Source organism: Lutra lutra, chromosome 10, assembly GCF_902655055.1.
Source record: "Lutra lutra chromosome 10, mLutLut1.2, whole genome shotgun sequence".
Taxonomy (NCBI): domain Eukaryota; kingdom Metazoa; phylum Chordata; class Mammalia; order Carnivora; family Mustelidae; genus Lutra; species Lutra lutra.
In genome coordinates this window covers 72,621,688-72,645,025 of record NC_062287.1, presented here as the reverse complement: position 1 = coordinate 72,645,025, position 23,338 = coordinate 72,621,688, and the positions used below count along the sequence as shown (strand labels likewise).

At 47.9% G+C, this 23,338-nt stretch overlaps 1 protein-coding gene across 13 annotated transcripts in view; it reads left to right on the top strand.

Moving 5' to 3' along the window:
- Positions 1-23,338, top strand: part of SERGEF (secretion regulating guanine nucleotide exchange factor) — a 222,326-nt gene that overhangs the window by 24,644 nt on the left and 174,344 nt on the right. For 12 of the 13 annotated variants that reach the window (XM_047692726.1, XM_047692722.1, XM_047692721.1 and 9 more), the window contains exon 8: positions 2,485-2,643. The exons of the other annotated variant lie outside the window; for it this stretch is intronic. In XM_047692726.1, the coding sequence (XP_047548682.1) occupies positions 2,485-2,643 (159 nt within the window). The remainder of the gene's footprint in view (positions 1-2,484; positions 2,644-23,338) is intronic. 13 annotated transcript variants of the gene reach the window in all.

The window sequence follows — 23,338 nt, the reverse complement described above, 5'->3', positions numbered from 1 at the left end:
TCCTAATCAGTTTGAAATGGCCAGCATTATATAAACGTAGAGATTTTCTCATTGCTTACTAGCACTTTCTTCAAAAATCTTAAAATTAGTGAAGTTATTTATATTTCATATATGGAATACTTTTATGGTGTTTTTAAAACATAGATAGAATTTTTGTTTTACTGAGATATAATTCATCTATAAAATTCTCCCCTTTACAGTGTAAAAAGTTTAGTGATTTTTAAAGTATATTCACAAAGGAAATTGGTTTTTTATATTTTAAAAGTGAGTTAAAAATTGTCAAGGTTCATATCCCTCCTTCCTGTTGAAGCTGTTACCCATCGGATTTTGTTCATTGCTCTTTAGACCTTCTCTCTGGAGTCGTGGTAGGTTATATAACTCTTTGGCATTGCAGCAGAACGTAATTGTGCCTGCTGGTGCAACAGTGTAATGATCCGCATGTGGAAGGCAGTTTGTCTTTGCAAAAAGAAGGTTTAGACTCTCTAAGATAAATGAAGGCTTATTACAGACACGGACTCGCCGTCAGTGGCAGCTTGATAGCTAACCAGTCCATTAAACAGGCTGAGACTTTGCCGAGGGACTTCTCTGCCCTCTTGTAAGGGATCTCCCTACTTTGTACAGTCCGGTGAAGTCCAGGGAGGTTGCCCTCTCTCAGGGCATGAAGTACATCAAATTCACATCATTGAACTGCAGAATGTCAGTCCTGCAAGGTCAACTGAGTGACAGAATGACTCCACTGACTTACACTCCCTCATCTTAGACCTGATGAAACAGGCCCAGAATGTGAAATGTTAGAGCCGGTGTGGAAGGGCGATGGAGTAGCAGCTCTTGGACTGGAACCCTGAATCTTGGTCCGATGTCCTTAATGATACTGTTTTTGGCTCTATACCAGACTGCCCTATGGCAAGCAATGCTGGAAGGCTTTTTTGGGAGGTCACGAAATGCCATTGGAAGCAGAGGACTTGGCTTTCTGCTAACCGTGTGATCTTGAGAGTCATTTAAATCTCCAAGCCTTGATTGCTTTAGCTTCTAGAAGAATGCTCTCTAGTAGAAATATAATGTGAGCCACATTTCAAAAAGTAAAAAGATAAATTAATTTTACTAATATATTTTATTTAACCCAATATACCCACAATATTATTTCAACGAGTAATCAATATGAAGACTATTAAGTAGATATGTGTTTTTTGTTTTGGGGTTTTTTGTTTGTTTGTTTTGTGCTAAGTCTGCAATCTGTTGTGCCTTTTTTTTTTTTTTAATATTTTATTTATTTGTTTGACAGAGAGATAGAGAACACAAGCAGAGCGGCAGGCAGAGGGAGAGAGAGAAGCAGGCTCTCTGCTGAGCAGGGAGCCCAATGCGGGGCTCGATCCCAGGACTCTGGGATCATGACCTGAGCCAAAGGCAGCCGCTTAACCCACTGAGCCACCCAGGCGCCCCTGTTGTGCTTTTTTTATTTGACAACACATCTCAGTTTGGACGGGCCATATTTTAAGTGTTCAGGAGCCATGTGTGTGTGCCATGTGCTTCCAGTACAGTGCAGAAATGTGGAATGTTAGGGTTGGTTGGAAAAATTTAGAGATCATTTAAGGAGTCACAAACTATAGGTTCATGGGCTGAATTGTGTAGCTCACAGATCCATCTGGTCTGGCTTCCGGTTAAAAATGTTTTTGAACGTACATGCCTTTTAGAGAAGCGTGTGCTCTGTGGCTTGCTGCTGTGGCTCACCAGTCTCTCTTGTGGCCTGTGTCATCTGTTACATGGTCTGCCCTTCTAGGCCTCCCCTCCCCTCTGTTTTTCAGCTGGTGAAACTAAGGCTTTGAAAGTGATTTGTCCAAGGTCAGTAGCTGGTTAGGAGGTCCAGGAATAGAAGCCAGAGTCACTTGACATTGAATTTGCTTTCTTTCTGTTAATTCCCAATGTCAGTCTATGGCGTTCCTGCTTAAACCTCAGGACCACCGTGAGGTTCAAGTGAGCGACAGTGCTGTGTATGCGGATGGGAGGTAGCTGCATTGTGTTTTCTGCTGGACAGGGCATGTTGTGAGCTAGTCTTAGGTCTGAAAAGTTTAAGTTTAAATAATATATCTTTTAACCTGTTACTTTAAAAAGTTAATATATATTTTTCCTAACCAAGGGCAATGTAAACATATATTTTTTGAAAAATGGAGAAACATGTTTTTCTTTTGGTAGATGTTCTATGAATATTTGTTGAATGAATTAATGAAAAAATAAACTTACACATTCCTATTCCTTGACAAACTACTAAGAACATTTGGCCTTGTTTCCTATTTATATAATTAACAGCAATCTTGTATGTTAATATGCTATACATGACTTTTGTATCTTGCTTTGCCCTATTCAACGTCATAGCATGAGAATAATACAACTTCTCTTAACCATTTTTTTCCCCCAGATTTGTCTTATTTCCCATCATTTTGAGCTAATTCTCCTTCACCTCTTTTGTTCCCCTTCTGTTTGTTTAAGATGCAGGAGAGCTGTATGTTTGGGGAAGCAACAAGCATGGGCAACTGGCTTCCTTGGCTGCTTTTCTTCCTATGCCCCAGAAAATAGAAGCACACTGTTTTCAGAATGAAAAGGTCACTTCTGTCTGGAGTGGGTGGACACACCTGGTTGCTCAGACAGGTGAGAGAGCAGCAGAGAATTTGTGGTTGGTAAGAGCAGTGAGGTGGGGTGGGGGGAAGGCTGGGAGGATAGCTGTCTAGACAGCTATGAATGCTCAGGACTAAGCCGGTGGGTTTTTACTGTGAAATGCTCTAGGGACTGGGATGGGGAGTTTCTGGGATCGGGTTCTGCAGTCAGCCAGACATGGAGCTTTTCCTCTCTGGATCAAAGGTTTACACAAAAAGAGGCAAGTCTCAGTTAGATGGGCTCTTTCTGGCCCTACAAGTCCTTGAGGTTTTGAGAAGTAACTATGGTAGCAAGCATCACCCAGAGGTTTGTCTGGGTTGCTGGGGAGTTTTTGCCTTGTCCTAGCTGAAGAGATGACTACTTGCCTTTCCACCTGAGTCTAAATTAAAGGCTTCTGAAACTTAAAGATTCGTATTTCAAGATTGAGGCAGGAGCATTACTTTGAATCATAACTGGCGTGATATTTTGATTCACATTTCCATTAACCCTAACAAACCACATACATTGATTCAGACATCCGATATATCCTGTCAGATGTCACCTTACGGTGCCACGCCATCCAGCTTCAGACATCTTTATCTTTTCTTGAGTATTTATTTCTCATCTTTCCCTTAGGGCTTGTCTCCTTTTGTGGTCTTCATATTGCTGATTTTGTTCTCTGGGTTTGTTTTTTTATGGCCTGTCTTCTTCCCTGCCTTCCCAGCACTTCCGCTGACTTATGTAGAGTTTCCCAGACAGGCCATTTGTAATTCTTAAGATCTATGCTCATGTCAGAGACCCCTGAAGCTCAGGGGTTCTCAGGAGTCCCCTTGCCTGCCCTTGCCTACTTATTAGATACACTTAGATCTCCAGACTCACAAGTACCGACCTAGTGACTGCTAGTTACTGCAGGGATGTCTGCTTTTTGTAGGTTTTCCCCTTCAGTTATCCCTGGCAGGCGTGCCCCACTCACTACACACTGGAACACACAGACATTCACTTGAGAGTCTTCATATCTATGAGGCTTTTCATTGGTCTTTGAAAAGATTTTGTGACCATTTTGGAACACAGGCCTTTATAACAAAGGTGTAAAATAAACCTTCCATATTGACCACTTCAGAGGATGCTCTAAAGGGGAAAGTCATGACTTCCTCAAAGAGGTTCAGACTGCTAGAAGATTGGGACGGTCTTTCTAAGGAGACTCATTGAGCACGGTAGTCGTGTATTCGCAATTGTTAATATTTGCCTTTTACCTCTGACGATGAGCTCTGTGAGGGACAGTACCGTGTTAGTCTTGTTTGCTTCTGTCTCTTCCCTTTCTAGTTAGAAGAGAATAAATATCTTCAGATACACATGAGTCAACGGAGATAGCTAGGATTTCTGACCTCTTTCCTTGGTCTCACTGGTTCATGAACAGAAGGCTTCAGTTTGTCTCAAAGCAAATCAGTTCTTATTGGGACCCTACTGAGCGATGTGGTCAGTGTTGGGGAAAAGACCTGGGCTGCGCCCTCGCTAGAACGCGTAGACAGGCCTGGGTCTAAGAAGGTAGACATGGAAGATTGTACCATCCATCCATCCATCCATCCATCCATCCATCCATCATACAAATGGTGAGGGTCTATTTATGTACTACACCTTGTACTAGATACAGATCCTGCTGTCAGGGAGCCCCCTGTTCACTGGGGGAGACCGACCTGTTACCCAGTTTCGGCACACCTGTGCAGCAGTAGAGCGAAGTACAATGTACAGAAGGGGCATAGAAGGGGGCAGGAGTGTGAGCAGTTGGGTGCTACCAGGTGGGCGTTTCATGGTTAGTCAGTCTGCAAAGAACTACCACACAGTCAGGTACACTTCTACCAAACGGCAGTGAGTTTGGTTGAGCCTTTCAGTAAACCCTCTAACTGCGTAGGTAGCTGATGAACAAGTGATGCAAGATGCTGCTTCTTGGGGTCTAGCCTTGTAGCCTCGGAACTGACACTGATTTCCACGTCTGGGCCAAAGCCCAGCCCTCGGTGTGCGAGCTTGGAACCCGTATCCCTGACGCTGTCTGAGTCACCCCATTCGCTCTAGAGCTCAGCTTCCCATCACCACCTCCACTTGACAGCGAGATTTTTCGCTAATGTTTCAGCTGTTTAATTAACTTGTTAATTCAGACCTCTTGTTTATGTACTCTGTCACTTTTCCCTTTCTCCTTAGTCCAGAATGGTTGTAAGCTAGGGTGTCTAAGTGTCCTGGCTCTTGTACTGAATTTGGGGAAATGGGAGTCTCCCGCTACTTGATTCACTGATTTTGTGCTCCTTCTAGCAGCAGTGGAAGCTTTTGCCCTGGCCCAGAGTCATTGAGAAGAAACACCCAGGGTTTCCAGTTCAGTCAGACTCAGCGGCTCGTATTAATGGGAACAAGATTTGCTCACAGGGTCAGAAGCAGCTCATTAATGGAACAAGGAGTTATTTGGCTCTTGTTGTTTTTACAAGCTCCAGTGGGAAATTGCTCCTGGGACTTACCTGCAGGTCACATCAGCACAGAGGCTGCTCTCGGGCTCATTGTGGAAGGCAGTCATTGTGTAATATTGAGTAAATATCACTCTGGCCATCTGTCTCTCCAGTTAGGTAGGAGCAGAGAAAGAGGAGTGGACTCTGCTTGTCCCCTTCTGCACAGTCCTCGGCTGGCACTGTCAACCCCAGGCAGTTTTATGCCCCGGGATTGTCTGCAATGTCTGGAGACATATTTGTTTCATTATGTTTTAAGATTTTATTTATTTGTTTGACAGATAGAGATCACAAGTAGGCAGAGAGAGAGGGCAGGGGAAGCAGGCTCCCCGCTGAGCAGAGAGCGCGATGCAGGGGTCGATCCCAGGACCCTGAGATCATGACCTGAGCTGAAGGCAGAGGCTTAACCCACTGAGCCACCCAGGTGCCCCTGTAGACATATTTGGTTCTCACAAGTGGGGGGCACTACTGGCCCTTTGTTGGTAGACACCCCAGATGCTGCTAAACATCCTGCATTGCACAGGACAGTTCCCCCACCACAAAGAAATACTAGCCCCAAATCTGAGTCTTGGCACCATCGAGACATCCTAGACGGAACGGCCTGAGACTGCCCTCCATCCCCCGTGGTGGGTGCTCGGCTAGTACAGTTCACATGGTATCAAGCTAACTTTACAGCTTGTCTGTATGGGAATCCGGGGTGCAGACTCTGGCCTCCCCCTTCAGGAGTCTGGTGCCTGCCTGCAGTGTTTGCGATGGAAAAATACTTTTCTCTGTTAGTCAGAGTCACTTGGAAAGAGTCCAAGAGAACCTGTTCTAATCTGGGAAAGTTGGCAAGGATACCTGTGTCTCAGGCTGGAGGAGCTGCATTCTAGAAACCTTTCCTAAGCTGCTTAATGTCCCTGATCATTGTTCTCAGGAACTTCGTGGGACTCCTGGGTGACTTTACCCAGGCTCAGTGACCTGCAGCTGTCTCCTCCCAGAGTCCTGATTTCCTGGCTTGAGATGCTTTAGTGAGGTCTGGGAGCAGATCTGGGTGCCTTCCTAGCTTGACAACCTTGGTCCAGTCACTTGACCTGTCTTGGCCTCAACTTGCTCCTCTCTCAGGGAGGAGTTACAGCCTGCCTGCATTCTACACAGGGCTGCTGTGAGGGTCGAATGAGTGGATCTGTGTGAAGGAGCCCGTCTAACTGTCAAATGCTGTCCACACGTGATGGAGGGGTGCCTGCGGTTGGGATATGTGAGTGTGCTAAGGCTTAAGTGATACTTCTAGAACTTCTGTGTTGACAGGATCTGCAGAGCTTGAGACATCCAGCTTTCCCCGAGGCCTTATGAGCAGGCCAGAGATGCTCAGTGTCCAGCTCTGAGACGGAGAGTTTCCTAAAGTCTTTCACTTACACAAAGACTGGCAAGTGGCAGCTTTTTTCTTCTCACCAACAGTTAGGAGGATCTTCATGGCCTTCGAGATAGCTTTCCTGGGAAGATCTCTGATCACCCTATTGCTCCTTCATGGTACACATCCCAGTTTGTAATTGTATACATCCGTGTGTGTTCTCATTTAACGTCTACGCTGTCAGCCCCGTGAAAGCAGCATCTGTTTTGCTCGTGGCTGTGTACCCAGCACCTGGCGTAGGCCTGGCACATAGTAGAGGGTCAGTAACGAAACTGTTGAATGAACGGATAAATGGCAAGGTACAGGGCAGCAGGGGCTTTGAAATCAGGCCTAGGTCTCTACATCTCTGCTCTACTGGTGTCCTGACTGTGTGGCTGTGGGCAGCCCCAGCACTCTCCACCCTTATTGCCACCACCGTGGATCCCAGATTGGCCTCTGACCTCCTTGTCTTCCCACACTCACTCCCCAAATCACTCCCCCTAATCACCCCCCCCAAATCTGTTCTCCATACCTCAGTTGGAAGGTCTTTACAGTCCCACCATGTCGCATTCCAGTGGCTTTCCAACGTTCTTATGATAAAAATGTACTCCTTCATGGTCCCATGAGGCCCCTTGTAATCTGCCCTCTGCCTGCCATGCTGGCCCCGTTTCGTACCGTGCCGGCTCTTGCCTGTCCAGCCAATGTCCACTCTAGCCTTTACACGGTATGTTGACTGCGCCGTGTATTTCCTACCACATTTGCACCTCATGTTCCCTCGATTTGGCACACTTATCCCTGCACTCCTTCTTCATTTTGACTTAGTTACATCCTTTTTTTTTTTTTTCCGGACCTCAGCTTAGTCATTGCCTCCCAGGGAGGCCTTCCCTTGACGCCCCTGACTAATCACTTTTCCCTTTTATCCGTCTCCTAGCACTGCAGCTTCTCCTTTGTGCTGTTTTTTGTAGATTCTCTGACTAGCTTCCCCTCCCACTAGACAGGGAGCCTTATAAGGGCAGGAGCTACATTGCTTTCACTCAGCATTATATGCCTGGTGCTTGGCAAAGTACTTGGCAGATGGGAGGTTGGTGCTCAGTACATGTTGGGCAAATGAATAAATGAGCTTATTTTCTCATTAGGGAAATGGGGGAATATTGCTGACCTTGCATGAGGATTAAATGAGATGATGTCTTAAAGCTTCCAGGATCCATGAGGACTGGGTTCATGTGTCGGTTCAGTACATGTTGGTGTCCCCTGCTTTTGGAAACTCTGGAGCTCTCTGGAGTTCCCATGCCCCATATCTTCTTCCAGCAGAAGTCTCCATGGGGCTGACTGGATGTCTCTGGACAGGTAACAGGTTGATTCAGAAGTCTCCTGGCGAGTGCAGAAAGATCAATGCTTACAAATGCTAAGTGCTGGTGGCTGGTGATTTATTAGAATCTCAAGGGGAATGATTTACACAAGGTCCCAACCTTAGTATGGGGTTGGTCAGAGTGTCTAGAATCTGGTTGCTTTTGGCATACGGGAAGCTTTCCCCGAGCCACGCAGTATCCTGAATTAGTCTTGTGGTCTCACGATGGCTCTGGACTGAGAAAGTCAGCCCAAATACAGAGTTCTTGACATTCTTCAGTTTCTTCAGTGTCACCTAAGAAAGTCCCAGAATCTTGGAAGTTGGAGAATCAGAGATGGAAGAAGAGACTTCCTCACTTTGCAGCTGAAAAAATGAAAGAGGAGAGAGAGTGATTTATGGCAGCATTAAAGCCGGAAGTCCAGTTCTACTTTTCAGTAAAATTTTTCCCCTCCCGTCATAGTCCTCTTGGTTCCTGGTTATATCCTTTTATAGTTGAGATATGTTTTATTCTTTTGTGTCTTTAAAGTGGGGGAATTGCAGGCACATGTGGAAGGGACCAGCTCTTAGCCACTCTCCTTTCTTGTTTCAAGTGTCACCGACCCAGAGATATTTTATTGTATTTGATGTCTAAGCATTAGTGAAATTCAAGCCCAGGCATTGATTCACACTATTTTTTTTTTTTAAATTTATAAATATATCTAATGCTGATTTTTCTGTTTTGGGGCCAGGATCCTTTTTAGAATAGGGTGACAGTGTGTATTACTCCATCTTCTTTGGGACCAAATATCGTGAAACCTCAACCGAGCTCAGGGAGATTCTGACCTCATGGGCTCTATTTAAAGCAGATGCTTTGGAATTCATGATGTTTGTGCTTTAGAATTCTGAAAACCCAATGGTTGAAAGTCAAAGCGGGCCTAAAGGACTATTTTGAAATGAATAGCTTTGCTTATTCTAAAGTCATTCATTTTTATCCAGGCATCCTTAGAATGTGAGGAATGGATGAGAACTTCAAGCTCATCTGGCCGGACTCTGTCACTTTAGAGATGGGGAAACTGAGGACTGATGGGGTGTGAGTGGAGGAGGTGGAGCAGAACTCAGGTGTCAAGTCTCTTTGTGCAGTGCTCTCTCCACCGCGTCTCAGCCTCTCCAGAGACGATGAGGAGATGTGGAGGACTTCACTAATATAACCCAGGGACCCAAAGGAAGAGTAGTTTCTTCTGTACCAGAAGTTCTGCTTCAAAAGAACACTGATTCTTACCTCAAGTGTGTAGCCGTAGAATCCCTGAATGGATTTGTGTGTGCAGTAGAAAGTAGGAGATGGTGCCCAGGAGCAAGGGTCAGGACACCATTCCAGGACTCACAGAAGCAACTGCGTGTCTGTTTGTAATCGTATCATAGCAGTCATAGCTCTCACAGACCACTTTTATCGCTATAAAGTGCTTTTGTATCCATTTCCTCCTGTGAAGCTGGCAAGACGGGTGTTATCCTTGTGTCACAGACAAGTCCCTAATTGGGCAGCTGCATCGCCCTGGTTTACTAGGCTGGCAGAACCAAAACTTGAACCCAGTCAAGCCTGCTGCTCTGATTCCAAGTGTGTATCTCAGAATGCTCTAGCTCATAACTGAACTTCTGCTCTTCAGAGAAGCCTCTTTCTCCAGTTTTTTCCAGTGATTCTTCCAAGCAATAAGGAAGGAAGTTCTTAGTTATCCTCGATCGTTCAGTGGGATTTGCGGAACGCTGTATGTATATAGCACTGTGCTACAGGATACAGGGGAATAGAAAATCCGGAACTACTTGGATGAGCAAGTGAAATATTTAGTAGAAGAATAAAAAAGCATGTGGCAAAGAGTCACAAGACTGGCCCAGACACTGAAGCCTCTAGGGTTTCAGGGGAAGGAGAGGTCCACGTGGGTAATGGTGTTCAGGGAAGGGTGTGAAATCCTTTGAGAAGGTCACCTTTGAGAAGTGGAGAGTTTGGAACTTGGTTCTTTTGCATTCTTTTTGTCCTCTGGCAAGACACAAAACTCTCTGGTCCCTTTCTTCCCATCTGGCCAACAGAAGGTTGTGGACATAGTGATCTCTAGGGACCAATCCAGCTCTGGAATCCCCCCCTCTATTAAAATAAAACGGACCTAAGGAAATAATTACAGAAGTATCGGAAGATTAAGTATATCGCCACTCATTGCAGCCTAATTTATAGTAACAGCAAATGCATGGATATAAGAGGGATTGTAGGGGGATTTGTTAAAATAAATTATATAACCGTATGTTAAAATATATAGCAATTATATAGGATGTTGTAGAAGGATATTTAATGACAGGAATATGCTCATGAGATAGTAAGTGAAAAGAATGGATTATAGTAAATTACTGCACTGTAATTTCCAACTTTTCTTTTAAAAGGATGTTTGAGGGCGCCTGGGTGGCTCAGTGGGTTAAGCCGCTGCCTTCGGCTCAGGTCATGATCCCAGGTCCTGGGTTCGAGCCCCGCATCGGGCTTTCTGCTCAGCAGGGAGCCTGCTTCCTCCTCTCTTTCTGCCTGCCTCTCTGCTTACTTGTGATTTCACTCTGTCAAATAAATAAATAAAATCTTTAAAAAAAAAATAAAAGGATTTTTGAATAGGAAAGACAAGAAGGAAACATACCAGAATTTTACCTTTGATTGGTGGAATTATGTGGGGCTTTTATTTTCTTTTTTACTTTTATGCTGAATAGTTTGTGGTCTAATTATATCTCCCATAAACGTTAAGGTTAATGAATAAAATTTCTTGCCCCTCCGTGCAGGGAACTAGCCCCTTTACCTCCCATCCTGGGTGTGTGTCCTTGATACGTTGCTTCCACGGGCTTCATTTGGGAGGTCTCATGGAAGAAAGGCAAGAGACTGTAGAAGGAGGCAGGAATGCAGAGATCTATTTTTGGCTTAGTCATGAGTCAGCTTTGTGACCTCAGACAAGTCCCTTCTGAACATCCCCGAGCCTTGGTTTCCTCATCGGAAGACAGGAGTTGGAGGTCACAAAAAGTTCTTTGAGCTCCAAGATATACTTGCTCCTAAAGATGGAATTTCTCCACTGTCGTGGTGCTGGCTTAGGGCCTCATTGGTTCCTGGTGTCCTTGTTTTCTTTCCTGCTCCTCTGCACTGATGCCAGCTGACTTTTCCTGTTCCAAGTTCAAGGTGGGACTGAATGGAGTTTGTTGGTAGGGCTTGGGGCCCGAGAGACTGTAGTGACAGCATTACACCACTAGAGGGAAGCATTGCTTGATTGCTTTTCCTTTCCCACTGTCCCTTATCTGCTCTGCAGGTAAAAAATAGCCTGATTTGCCCTGATTGGGTTTCAAATTCTAGAATTTTAGAATGAAAAGGACTTTGAGTATCATCTAGTAGAACCCTCATTATGTTGCAGATGTGAGATAACAGAGACCAGAAAAGGCAAGCGACCTATTTAAAGCCACACAGTATGTTTTCTTAGGGTCTGAACTAGAGTGTTTAGGAGAAGGCTGCAGACAGGGCCAAGAGTGTGGTCTGTTGAGTCCTCAAAATGTGGACAGTTTCCACAGTTATGCAGGAATCTGAGAGCTCTGCCTGGATGCACCTTTACTGTGCTGCTCTGGTCAGGTGCTGAGAGGCCTGGAGATAGAGCAGCAAAGACCTAACTGTACCCTGAGGAGCTCGTGTTTGCTAGAAGAAGTGCATGCAGACACATGAGCCTCCCCCAGCACACCTTCCCCATCTTCCGATGGTGTGCCCTCCTGGGATCTGCGCTGGGTGTTGACTTGGAGGCTGGCTTATGGGAGATCGGCAGGTGTCCTCATGACTGATGCCCTCCAAGGTTAGAAGACTCCCCGGGCACCTCCAGTTTGTAATTCCCAGGGCATTTCTGCCAGCAGTGCTCATGTGTTCCCATGTCCTGTCTTGCCCTTTCTCGAAGTTTGCAAGGAATCCTAACAGTTTGTTTCCCACCTTCGAAAGGCTTTGTTTCCTTGGTCCTGGGCTGACTTTATTTTTGGTTTGCAGGGTGCCCACCAGCCCTAAGCACTCTGGTAAAGTGGAACTGTGGGCTGGTCTGGGAGCCAGGCAACTGTGCGACCTTGGGCAGTTCCTTCCTGTCTTTGGGCAGGGAGGTCCGTCTCTCAGCTGCAGTGGTGTCGTCTCTGTTAGAGAGATGAAGGTCTGGCATTATTTTTGGTTTTCATGTTTGGCAATGAATGCCCATTGATCTGTGGTCCATGGAAGTGTGGTATGTGTCCAGCTGAAGCAGATGCAAGATTTGTGCTTTGAAGTGGACTCATTTGAATAAGGGGGTTGCTGGGGGGCCTGACCAAAGCCAAGTGTCGCTGGGCCTAGAGGGCCACCAGATGGCAGTAGTGGGCAAGCAGACAGCCTTGGGGTGAGATGAGTAGGGCCAGCCTCCAGAATCATAGTTAGCAAGGTCAAAGCTGGAAGAACCCCTAGAGGTCATCCAGGCCCTCTTTTTATGGATGGGAGAACTCAGGCCCAAAGAAGGAAGAGGTTACCTAAGGTCTTGCTGTGAGTTAATACCTGATTGTCTCCTTGCTCAGGAGAACTGAGATCGTATTGGCCCCTAGTTGGCTGTTCCCCAGGAGAGACAGCAGACAAGGGCCTGGGCCCTGGGCCAGCGAGCCAGAGGTGGGAAGGGAAGAGGGCAGCAGTTAAGTGTCCTGCCTTGTTCCTGGTGTCTTTGAGCGTCCGGTCCTAATGATTTTCACCTTTGAACCTGCAGTAAGTGTAACGCCTGGTATCTTTTCTGTTCGTGCTTGTCTTCCCAGCTCTCCTCTGGGCCAGGGCCCTCTCGTCAGGCTGCGCCATGATGGGGTCTTCCTCAAGGGTCATCTCACAGCCCCCACACCCAACAGATGGGTAGGTCCAGGGCCTTACGCTGCAATAGGACATGAGTTAACACAGTAATTTCCAAGGGTGTCAGTGTAGGGCGGGGAGCCAATCTTTGCCAAGCATGTACCACGAGCTAGGTACTCTGCCATGAGCTGCCACTTACATGCTCCTCCTACCTCTGTGAGATGAGCTTCCCTTCCATTCATTCTGAATGAGGAAACTAAGGCTCAGAGAGGCTGAGGGGCTCATCCAAAGTAACACAACCAGTTAAGCAAAGCAGACCATTGAACCAGGCTCTGTTTGATGTCAGGGGTCACACTCATCTTATTGCATCATGCCACCTCCCCTCAAAGTGACCGTGCTGCAGATGTGGCAGGTGACTCTCGGGCTATGGGGCAGGGAGGAACACATACTCTTCTCTCTTTCTGGGAAGTAGGGGCATTATGGGGGCGCTGGGGAGGAGGTCTTAGAAACATGGAAGAGGAGGGCAGTCACAGGCAGGTTGGGTGGCGGCTGAGGGGACGCTGGGTACCTTTGCTCTCTGTGCCTGGGCTCCAGCCCTTCCCTGTACCAGGAGTGCGGGACCATGGTCCCCACAAAGCTCTTGACACACACAGGCGCCTTCTGCACACGGTCACCTCCCATAGAGGCCCTCCCTGTCCACCGCCACCTTCTCAGCACGCTCCTCTCCCTGCACGGCTTTATTTTTCACAACAGCAGTTCTTGCTGCCTGGAACCAGGGTTTGTTTACTTGTCACATCTCCTCAGCAAATGTGAGCCTTGCCAGGTGAGGGTCTTGTTCTGTGTTACTCACCTTTGTGTCTCCCCGGGCCCAGAGGAGAGTCTCAGTGAGTGGTAACTGCACGGAATGGCTGCAGCTTCTGGACATGGCTGGGCCATTCCAGGGGCCTGGGCTCAGGAGACATGGCCTGTGGCCCTGCCTTCTTCCCGCCTTCTCGGGGAGCCCAGGGCAGAGAGCCTCCGCTCCCTGGGGTGGACAGTGATGCCTGGTGGTGCACGGTGTTAGGGCCAGCCTTGCCCTGGATGTCTGCGAGGCCTTCCCTTCAGTCCTTGGTTTCAGCCACTGTGGACTCCAGCCATGCTGCGAGCTCACCAGATGGTTCTGGGAAGGGTTTAGAGGACCCAGTCAGAGGGCTCGGTTTTCATTCAAGGAATCCTTCTCCTCTTTCCTGGTGGATTGATTTGTTCCAGGAGCTCTCTCAAAGTGAGCATTAAGTGACTGGCCTGTAATTTCACCATCATTTTTAGGGTCTTGAGAGATGGCACTGCACTTGCCCTTCCTCGGGGGACCTTGCCTGTCTCACGGGAGCTCTCAATAATCATAGTGACAGCCAGTGCCTTGAAGTGCTCTCGGACGTGTGTCAAGACGAAAGTGGGCCATTTTGAGGAATCTTGGGTATCTTCTTCTTAATCAGAGAGTGACTTTTTACTTCAGGAGGAAGCCTCATGTGGCCAAAAGACCTGAAGAGCCAGGTTCAAGCTCTGTTTGGCTGTTTTTTGGCTGTGTGATCTTAGGCAAGTCATTTAACCTCTCTGGGCCTGAATTTCCTCATCTGTTAAATGAGCCTCCTAATCTCTGATTTGTCTGCCTCGTGGGATATATGATGTCATTCACTTAACATTCCTTCTTCACTCCTTCTCTCTGTTATTCGATAAGTATTTTTTGACTAGGCAGAGGTGAGGGGAGGGCACTCCAGGCAGAAGGAATACTGGAAATAAAGCTGTAGAAATGGGAGGTGCCCCTTGGCATAGTTTGCTTAGCTAGGGGCTGGAGAGAAGCGGAAGGGACTGGAATCATTCAAGTGTAACAGGCGTGGGTCCTTATTCAGGCCTTACGTGTGAGCCATGGAAGGGGCAGCTGGACATTTCTGTCAGGGGGGCGAGGGGGAGGGCGCGGTGGAGGAATAGGAATGATGAAGGAAAGGCCGTGCCTCAAGGTGGCTCTTACCTCACACCGGCCTTCTGCTTCAGGCCTCACATCTGTGGCTGAGTTTTAGGTGCTTTGGCCCTATCCCCCATGAGCTGGGTGACCAGTGGAATGCATAAGACTGGTAGGGACTGGAGTTCTCTGGCTCATTGGTCTACCTTCTGGGGAGATGTCCTAGGCCACGTGCAAGGTCACTTAGGAAGCCATCACGCTGCCGTCAATACACATTTCTCTGCGGCCTAAAGATGAGCAGCTTGGGGGCCTCTCCCACACCTGCCCGAGGAGATGGAGGTGTGTGGGGAAGGGCTGCTCACCTCTATCAAAGACACACTGGGCCAGGTGTTTGCCAGGCCTTTACAGAATCATCTGTTTGCACAGAGTTTGCGGAGGGCGGCTCACTTGCGTTTCACATAGGAGGGACCTAAAGGGGACTTAGGAGAGGTGGGCCCCCCTCCCTAGTGGCTGAGCCATACTCTGCTCAGCGTGCAGCAAGGGAGGGCAGTTAGCAGGACGACTGGTCAGCTCAAGGCTGTGGGGAAAGCACTTTGTGGGCTGGGAATTGCTGTGTGCTCGGGCAGAGAGTCACAGAAGTACCGCTTCCCAGTGAAAGTATTTGGGACTTGCTTGGGTCCTTCCTGCTTGGGCTGATAGAAGGTTCCAGCCTTTGGTTTCTCCTCTCCTCACACTTTCCTCCAGCCAGCCCCAGAGTGAGTGGCTCCACTCACCCCTTCTCCCCCTGCTTTTTTGGGGAAGAGTATTAACCCTGTAGTACATCATTAACATCAAAATGAGCTTAATTTTTTTTTTCCCATTTTGGTAAAAACAGTAGTAAGTCACAGAATTTTAATGCTGGAAGGGACCGTCTTCTCCTTATTTGAAATGTAGGAAAACAAGCCTGGGAGGACAGTTATATAGCTAACGGATGCAGAGCCAGGATTGGAACGCCGTGGGACCCTCACCTGGGACCTCTTCGCTGCCCCACATTGTCCCTCTGAAGGAGACTCCAAGTGCTTCGTCGCCTTTATGGAGGAAGAATCCAGCTTAATCAATTTCATTACACCAGCCCTTTATGTAACAGGGCTGTTTCCGGGTCCTGGCAGATGGTCCATAGTAACAGTGCTCTGTTGATTTGGTTGGAACTGATCCTATGAAATGAAAAATCCCGTGTAGCAGATGCCTTTCGCAGTCCCTGGCCATGGAAAAGTCAGCCTCTCCAGGGAAGGCCCTGTAGCTTTGGCTCCTGCCCGTGTCTGGCGTGGCTAGAGGTGAATCACGGGAGGGAGACTTAAACCGTGTCCGCTTTTCCCAGGAGGCCGCACTGGCGACTTAGAGTTTCTTGGCAGGTGGGGTGCTGGTAAAGGGTGTTTCTTCTGGTGCCTGAGGGACAGATGGGAACTGGGAGCAGAGTGGGAGGGAGATGAGCAGATGTGGAAGGGAAGGAAGGACAGACTGTCCCACCATGGATCTGGCCTGGCGGACCTTCGCACTTAGGAGGCCATGCACTTCCAGATGAGCAACTTGAATGTAACTGCAGTGTTTGCCACACATATCAGCCTTGACCGTGGACTTGGACTTTAAGCCTCCCCCAACCCCTTTCACTGAAATTGCTGGCCCCCGGGTCTCCTGATTATCTTGCCTTTCCTGGCGGGTGCTTGATCATACTGGGTTCTCCTCAGTGGCCTCCTGTGGGGATGCACATTTCTGACACTGCTTGATGCAGGTGGCAAGTCTCCAAGCCGTTGTGAAGTGGGCTTCACTTCCAAGGCCTCTCCTGAACTTGTCCTGCTGCTCAGTTCTTGACCTTGACGGGTCCTCGTGTGTGGGGGTGGGAGAGTGCTTCCCTATCTGCGAATGCAGCCCTGTTAGGACACCTGTCACAAAGAGCCTGGGAGAAATTCCCAGGGGTGGGGTTGGAGGAAATTTGAGAGGCACCAGGCTAAGTCGTGTCCTAAGACATTCTCACCGGTTGAGCATGCACTGGCATCCTAGGATAGGCTCCCTCCCCTCCTTGCTCCTGACCCTGGTGAATTATGTGCACCCTGAAAGAGTGGCAGCAATCTTTATCTCCCCTGTTTGAAGATGTGAATCTGGGCCTCATGAACTGAAAGCCAGTTTCTCTTTGGAGTGCGATTAGTGTTTCTGGGGGGGTTGTAGGATCTCTTGCGGCTTCTGAGCTGGAACCCTCTCTTCTTCATAACAGCTCTAGCACCGTGGTTTGGCTGTGGTCCTGCTCCTGCAGGGCCTCGGGGTTGTCTGCAGGGGGAGCTGTGTTCCTACGGCCATGGGCTGGGACATCACTGGCCTGGAGCATTCCTCTCCCCAGGCTGGCGTGCTTGGGAACTGCGGCTTTCCTCGGCAAACCAGCCTCTCAGGTCTCATTCCCAGCTCCAGCCTCCAGCTTGGGCATTGTGAGTCATCATCAGCAGCAGAAAACGAGGCCTCGCCAACAGCTGGGTGCAGCGCCTGGCCTTTTTCCCCCCTTCTTTTTTAGTAACTTCACAGAGATGGGAGCTGCTGCTGACCTTTTGTAATGGACAGTGACTGGAGGTGGAGTCCAGGGTGAGAGCGGCAGCTCTAGGTAGGGAGAAAAGGAACCCCGAGGAGATGGGGTAGGGACGTGTATCGTTCTGTCCCCCAGCCCTTGGGCCTCCTGAAAAGCCATCCCTGCGAGAAAGGCAGGGCTTCACCCGTGTCTCTTCTTCTCTGCCAAGGAGCCTAGAAAGCTTTAGCTGATGCAGCTAGCAGTGGGACCTGTGAGAGGCTGACAGGTACTTCTCTCTGAAGCTGTGGACGGGATGGAGTAGAAGTCAGGGTGACCTGGCTTAGAACCCTAACCCTAACCCTAGTCTTGCTTTGCTTCTAACTCGCTATTTACCCCAGGTGAGTAAGTCACTTTCCTTACTGGGCCTCACTTTTCCCAGCCAGAAGCGAGTGGATGGTTGGATTAGAGTGCTCTGAGGTCCTTCTTGCTGTGAGTGAGTCTGTCACAAATGTAAAGAATTTGAGCTTTGTTCCCATGACCATCTTGAACATCTGAAACCTCTAGCTTCTTCTCCAGATGAACAGTACTCATGGCGTGAGGACATAGGTATTATTCCTACCCTCTAAGAACTTATAGGCTGTCTTCTTCTTTCCTTGCTCTAGGAGACAGTCCAGAGTCTGCTGGGAAGCAGGAAAGTGGGATTCTGATTCTGGCTCTGCTAGAACATTTCGTGTGTCCTTGGGCAGATCACTCCTCTCCTTCAGCCTCCTTTTCATTTTCTGTAAAGTCAAGGGATTAGACTCGCTTCTTGGCTTCACCTCCACCCCCCCTTCCCCTGCCCCCATCTCTACTTGAGCCTCCTACCAGCTCTTCTGCAGGGCGTGATTTCTTAGCTGCAGAAGCCCTGGGGTATAGTTTCCTTTCTCGCTGGGAGGGAGAGAAGCAAGATTATTTTTTTAATTACGCAGCTAAGATTAGGCAGCAATCTGCATTTTAAAATGTTATTAATAAGAGTCTAAAAGTGTGCGAAAAAACTCTGGAGTTTGAATGTGACGTGAGCTGGGAAACATCTGCAGGGCCCCCAGCCTCCCCCAGAGAGTTTTCTCCAGACACCAAGCAAGTCCTGGGGGTGACCATCAGCCTGGTGTGTGCCCAGATCCTTGGAGGAACAGGGAACCCAGGCATCCCACAAGAGCAGCCCCCTGAGAGCCGGGGCTCAACCAGGCATCCCACCAGAGCAGCCCCCTGAGAGCCAGGGCTCAAGGCCTTGCCTCTCCCAATGGCTCTCGCAGTCTGGCTTTAGACAAACAGCGATTGCTCATGATATTACTAGCACCTCCCTTGGAGTTTACAGACTATTCATGTTTGTCCCCCTTACTTCGCATCACAGTCCTGAGAGGTAGATAGAGCAAATTTCATTGCCCCCTCAGCTGGCTGAGTTCTTGTAAAGATTCTTCCTTTAAGCAAGGTGGTGTGTAGCAGAGGAAGAGCCCCAGATGGGAAGCTGGGAGCTGAGTGCCTGCCCTAGGCCTCCAGTGCCCTCCCTAGCTCTGCCTGTCCCTTTTACCTACTGTGTGTTCTCTATAGCACTCAGAGTCATTTGCCAGGGCATATGATTTTTATGGTATTTGATCAGTTGCCTGTCTCCCCCCATCCTTCCCCACAACCCCACTTGAATATAAGCTCCACGAAGGAGGGGAGTTTTGTAGACCCTAGTACCTGGGAGAGCACCTGGCCTACAGAAAGTGGGCAGTAATGTTGTGCTGAATGTTGTGAGTGCAGGCTCTGCTTCTAAGTAGTCATTGGGACTTGGGAAAGATACTTTTTTCAGTTTTGTCTTCTCTTTGGGGGAGTTGGATGGGATGGTCTCTCATGTCCTTGGTGGCATCCAAAGTCTATGGTAAGAGCAATGCCTAGACCCCTTTTGCTTCAATGAACACTGAGCACCTGCTCTGGGCCAGGCCCTGTGCTAGGTGCTGAGAGGAATACAGAGAGAATAAGAAAGGATCATTGCTCTTCGCCTTCTAGTGGGTGTGATGGTTGATTTTATGTGTCACCTTGGCTGGGCCATGAGGTGCCCAGATATTTGGTAAACATTATTTTGAGTATTTCTGCGAGGGTGTCTTTAGATGAGATGAACATTTATATCATGGACTGAGTATTATTGGCCCTCACTAGTATGAGTGGGCCTCTTCCATCAATTGAAGGCCCGAGTAGAACAAAAGGCAGACCAGACCCTTCCCTGAATAAGAGGGAATTGTCCTGCCTGGTGGTCTTCTGGGACATTAGCTCTTGCTGCTTGACAGCCTTGGAGCTGAGACACTGACTCTGCAGCTTCTGTAATCATGTGAGCCAATTCCTTATACATCTCTCTCTCTCTATTCTCTTAGTTTTTTGTTTTTGTTTTTGTTTTTGTTTTTAAAGATTTTATTTATTTATTTGACAGACAGAGATCACAAGTAGGCAGAGAAGCAGGCAGAGAGAGAGGACGAAGCAGGCTCCCCACGGAGCAGAGAGCCCGATGTGGGGCTCGATCCCAGGACCCTGGGATCATGACCTGAGCTGAAGGCAGAGGCTTTAACCCACTGAGCCACCCAGGCGCCCCTTGTTTTTGTATTTTAAGATTTATTTATTTGACAGAGAGGGATACAGCGAGAGAGGGAACACAAGCAGGGAGCCCGATGTGGAGCTCGAACCTGGGATCCTGGGATCATGACCTGAGCCGAAGGCAGACGCTTAACGACTGAGCCACCCAGGCGCCCCTGAATCCCCTTATTCTGGTTCTCTGGAGAACGTTGGCTAAGATAGAGGGCAACACAAGACCTGCCATCAAATAATCTTGCATTTGGTGGTATAGAATAGTTGTTGGAACAAAGGTACAAGCCTTATTCTAGTGGCTCCTAAAGGAAGGGATGTCGAAACAGGAGGATGATGGGATGCTTTAGAATGGCAGTGACATTCAAGCCGGACCCTGAAGGGTGAGAAGGAGTTCTGTAGGTAGAATGAGCAAAGCAGTATTATGGGTTGACCAGATTTAGGGGCTTGGACCCAGCATGACCCTAGATCCTGGGAGGGAGGAAGTAAGGTATGTCTTTGATAAAGGAGCAGCTGTCCAGCATGGAGAGAACAGAGGGACTGTGTGGAAGGCCAAGGAACTACTTAGAGTAAGGACCCAGTTCAGGAGAAGAAGCCATTCCTCCCTGCTTTTGTCTGGGAAGCCCCGCCCTCTATGATATCGTCCTGTAGCTGGTCTGGGGCCTCCTCAGGGTGCAGTCTGTCTTGACTTCCATTACCAGTGCTCCCAATTTGATAGCTAATAGAGTCAGTGAAGACAAAATGGGGCAGCTGCATGGCATGCGTGGTATGTTGTGGGATTCTGACCTTGGCCATGTAGGCCACAGATGAAGCGTGCTCAGTCACTCAGCAGCTAGGCTCTTTGTGTCCTCGTGACCCTGAACAACCTCCAGAAGTCCTCGGGAATGTTCCTTTTTGAAGAGGGAGTGTGACCCAGTGAAAAGCAGTATGTCCTCTCCAGGGCAGTGACTGGGGGTCCCAGCACTTGTGCCAGGTCCCTGGACTCTGTCCAAGCTCTGCTGCTGACAGTTGCAGGAGGCTGAGCCTGAACCCTAACCTCAGCCCTAACCTCTCCTGTGCCTTAATTTCCCCACCTGTAATTTGAGGATTTTAATGATGCCTACTCGTGAGGTGTTTCTGTGACGAAATGGGACAAGCCAGGGAGAGTTTAGCATGAAAGAAGTGCCCTCAGAATATTAGCTACTATTATTATTATCATCGTAGCTTTGCAGCATATGAGCTGTGTGATCTTGAGCAAGTCATTCAACTTCTGTGATCTATTTCTTTATCTGTAAGAGGGGGTTCACACCAATCATTCAGGGCCGATTAGAGTAGATAACTTAATGGCAGTGCCTAAAGTAGAGTTTCACCCAGAGTCACCTCTCTGTAGAAGTCTCCACAGTCCCTTACCTTTTGTTCATTCTTGCTTCTTTTTAGTTGGGCAGCCAATGTTTGGGAATTTTATTCCTGCATTAACTTCAGAAATTCCAAACTTTTTTTTATTGGCGATATTGTCCATGATACAACTTTGGAGACTAAGGAAATTTTACTAAGAAATAACAGGATATACAGTCAATCCCAGTCTTCATTTAAATCGTTAACTATATGAGTGGTCTTTTTTTTTTTTTTTTTTAAGATTTTGTTTATTTGAGAGAGAGAAAGGTGGGGAGAGCACAAGTAGGGGGAGTGGCAGATAGAGAGAGAGGGAGAAGTTGGCTCCTACTTCTCCCATGTTGGGCAAGGAGCCCAACACGGGGCTTGATCCCAGGACCCCAGGATCATGACCTGAGCCGAAGGCAGATGCTAACCGACTGAGTCTCCCAGGGGCCCCATAAGTGGTCTTTGATATGGGTGGGTGTTTTATTTTAGGACACTGGTCAGACTAAATATTCTAAGGATGCCAGTAAAATTGGGTTGTACACCACTCACTTTGACAGTGAAGATTTTTAGACCTCGTCGTTGAAGTGTAGATCAGGAATGTCTCAGAGACCATCTAACCCAGTCCTCTTTTTTTTATGGTTGGGAAGAGTAGACCCCTGGAGGAGAAGGGACCTCCTCAAGATCACATAGCCTAAAAGAAATCAGGACTAGGCCAGGTCTTCTGAGTCTTAGGTTAAAGCTTCCTCTCACTTCCCCACTGCTCTCTTCTCTTTCCCTAGCTTCCATTTGTTGGTATCGCATGGTCCTTCAGAGGCCTCTGACATGCCAGATAGTATGCTCAAATCTTATAAAAATCCAGAATTCCAAGATGGAGTCTTCAATGCTCTTCCGCTTCTTTGGTTGTCCATAGAGACATTGACTCTAAGACATTGGTAGGTGGGTGTTGGCTGAGAAGATCTGACAAATTGGTAGACACTGTGAGTGGACACTGAAAATCCTTGATTAAGGCTATGGAGGTGAACCAGGAGAATGAGAGTACTAGTGGCTAACATTTACTGTGTTGCATACTTTTTGCAAAAGTATCCTTAAAATAGCCTTTCAAGTAGATGTTATTATTCCCGTTTTATAAATGTTGGGTAATTTTCTCAAGATTATGGAACCAGTGAATGATAAAATTCAGTAGTTAATTTCATTTGTTTATTCTGGCAACAAATATTCATTGAGTACTAGCTTTGTGCTGGGCATTGCTCTAGGGATTAGGGATGAGCAAAACCAGACAGTCCCCGAAGTCATTGAGCTCACTCTCTGAAGAGGAGGCAGACATTAATCAAAAGTCTTTCTAATGAGTGTATGTTTATAAACCGAGAGAAGTGCCCCAAGATGAGGAACGTCGTTTTCCAAGATTGTTGCTCAGAGGAACCTGGTCTGGCTTGAGGACCCTCAGAGTTGAAGAGGCAGTAGGAGTCGACTAGGTGAAGGGGGCTGGGACATTGGCAACAGCCAGGGACAGAGGGGAGTGGCATAGCTGCTCTGTGGAAGGGAGGCAGGGCACATTTATCACAGCCTAGTGTGACTGCTTCTGCCACCTGTGCCCTGAGCCCTCTCCCTTCCCACTCTTCTCCTTCCTTGGGAAGATTAAACTGGGGATGCCAGTTCGTTCTGCATTTGAGTCCTTGGTTGTCATCAGTGCCTTGTAATAAAATCTCTGTCCAAATGTCAGAACAAAGGATGAGTTAGAGAAATCAGGTTCTCATACTTTATAGACTCAGAATTAATAACCTGAGAGTAACTGGTGTTTGTTAGCAGATGAATTATGAATGTCACAAACTCCTAGCTAGGGAGTGGCTCACTTGTCACCTGCGTGTGCTCCAGGAGGCTTCCTAGTACCCTGGAATATGCTATGGGAAGGACTGGGGGGCTATATGGCCTTTTCTCTGCCTTGACCCAGGGGTGTGTTTTTATAACATCTACTTCTGTTTGCTGACTCCCTCAGATACATTCAATGTCACTTTGTTCCCCTTTGGGACATTCTGTTAAAGTGTGAATGCTCCTTATATCACACTCCATTTTCTTCTCACCTTCAGGACCCTTTTCCCTGGAGTGGGGTAGAAATTCCCCTTCCCTAAAGAGCTTAGATATTGCTGGAGTGGCTTCTTACCTGCCTTTACCCTCATTCCAGAAAACCCTCTGATAGATGCTGAAGGAAGCTGGCCCCTTGAATATTCACCAGCCCCCTAGCCTTCTGACCTCCTCTGCCCCTTCAGGGCTTGG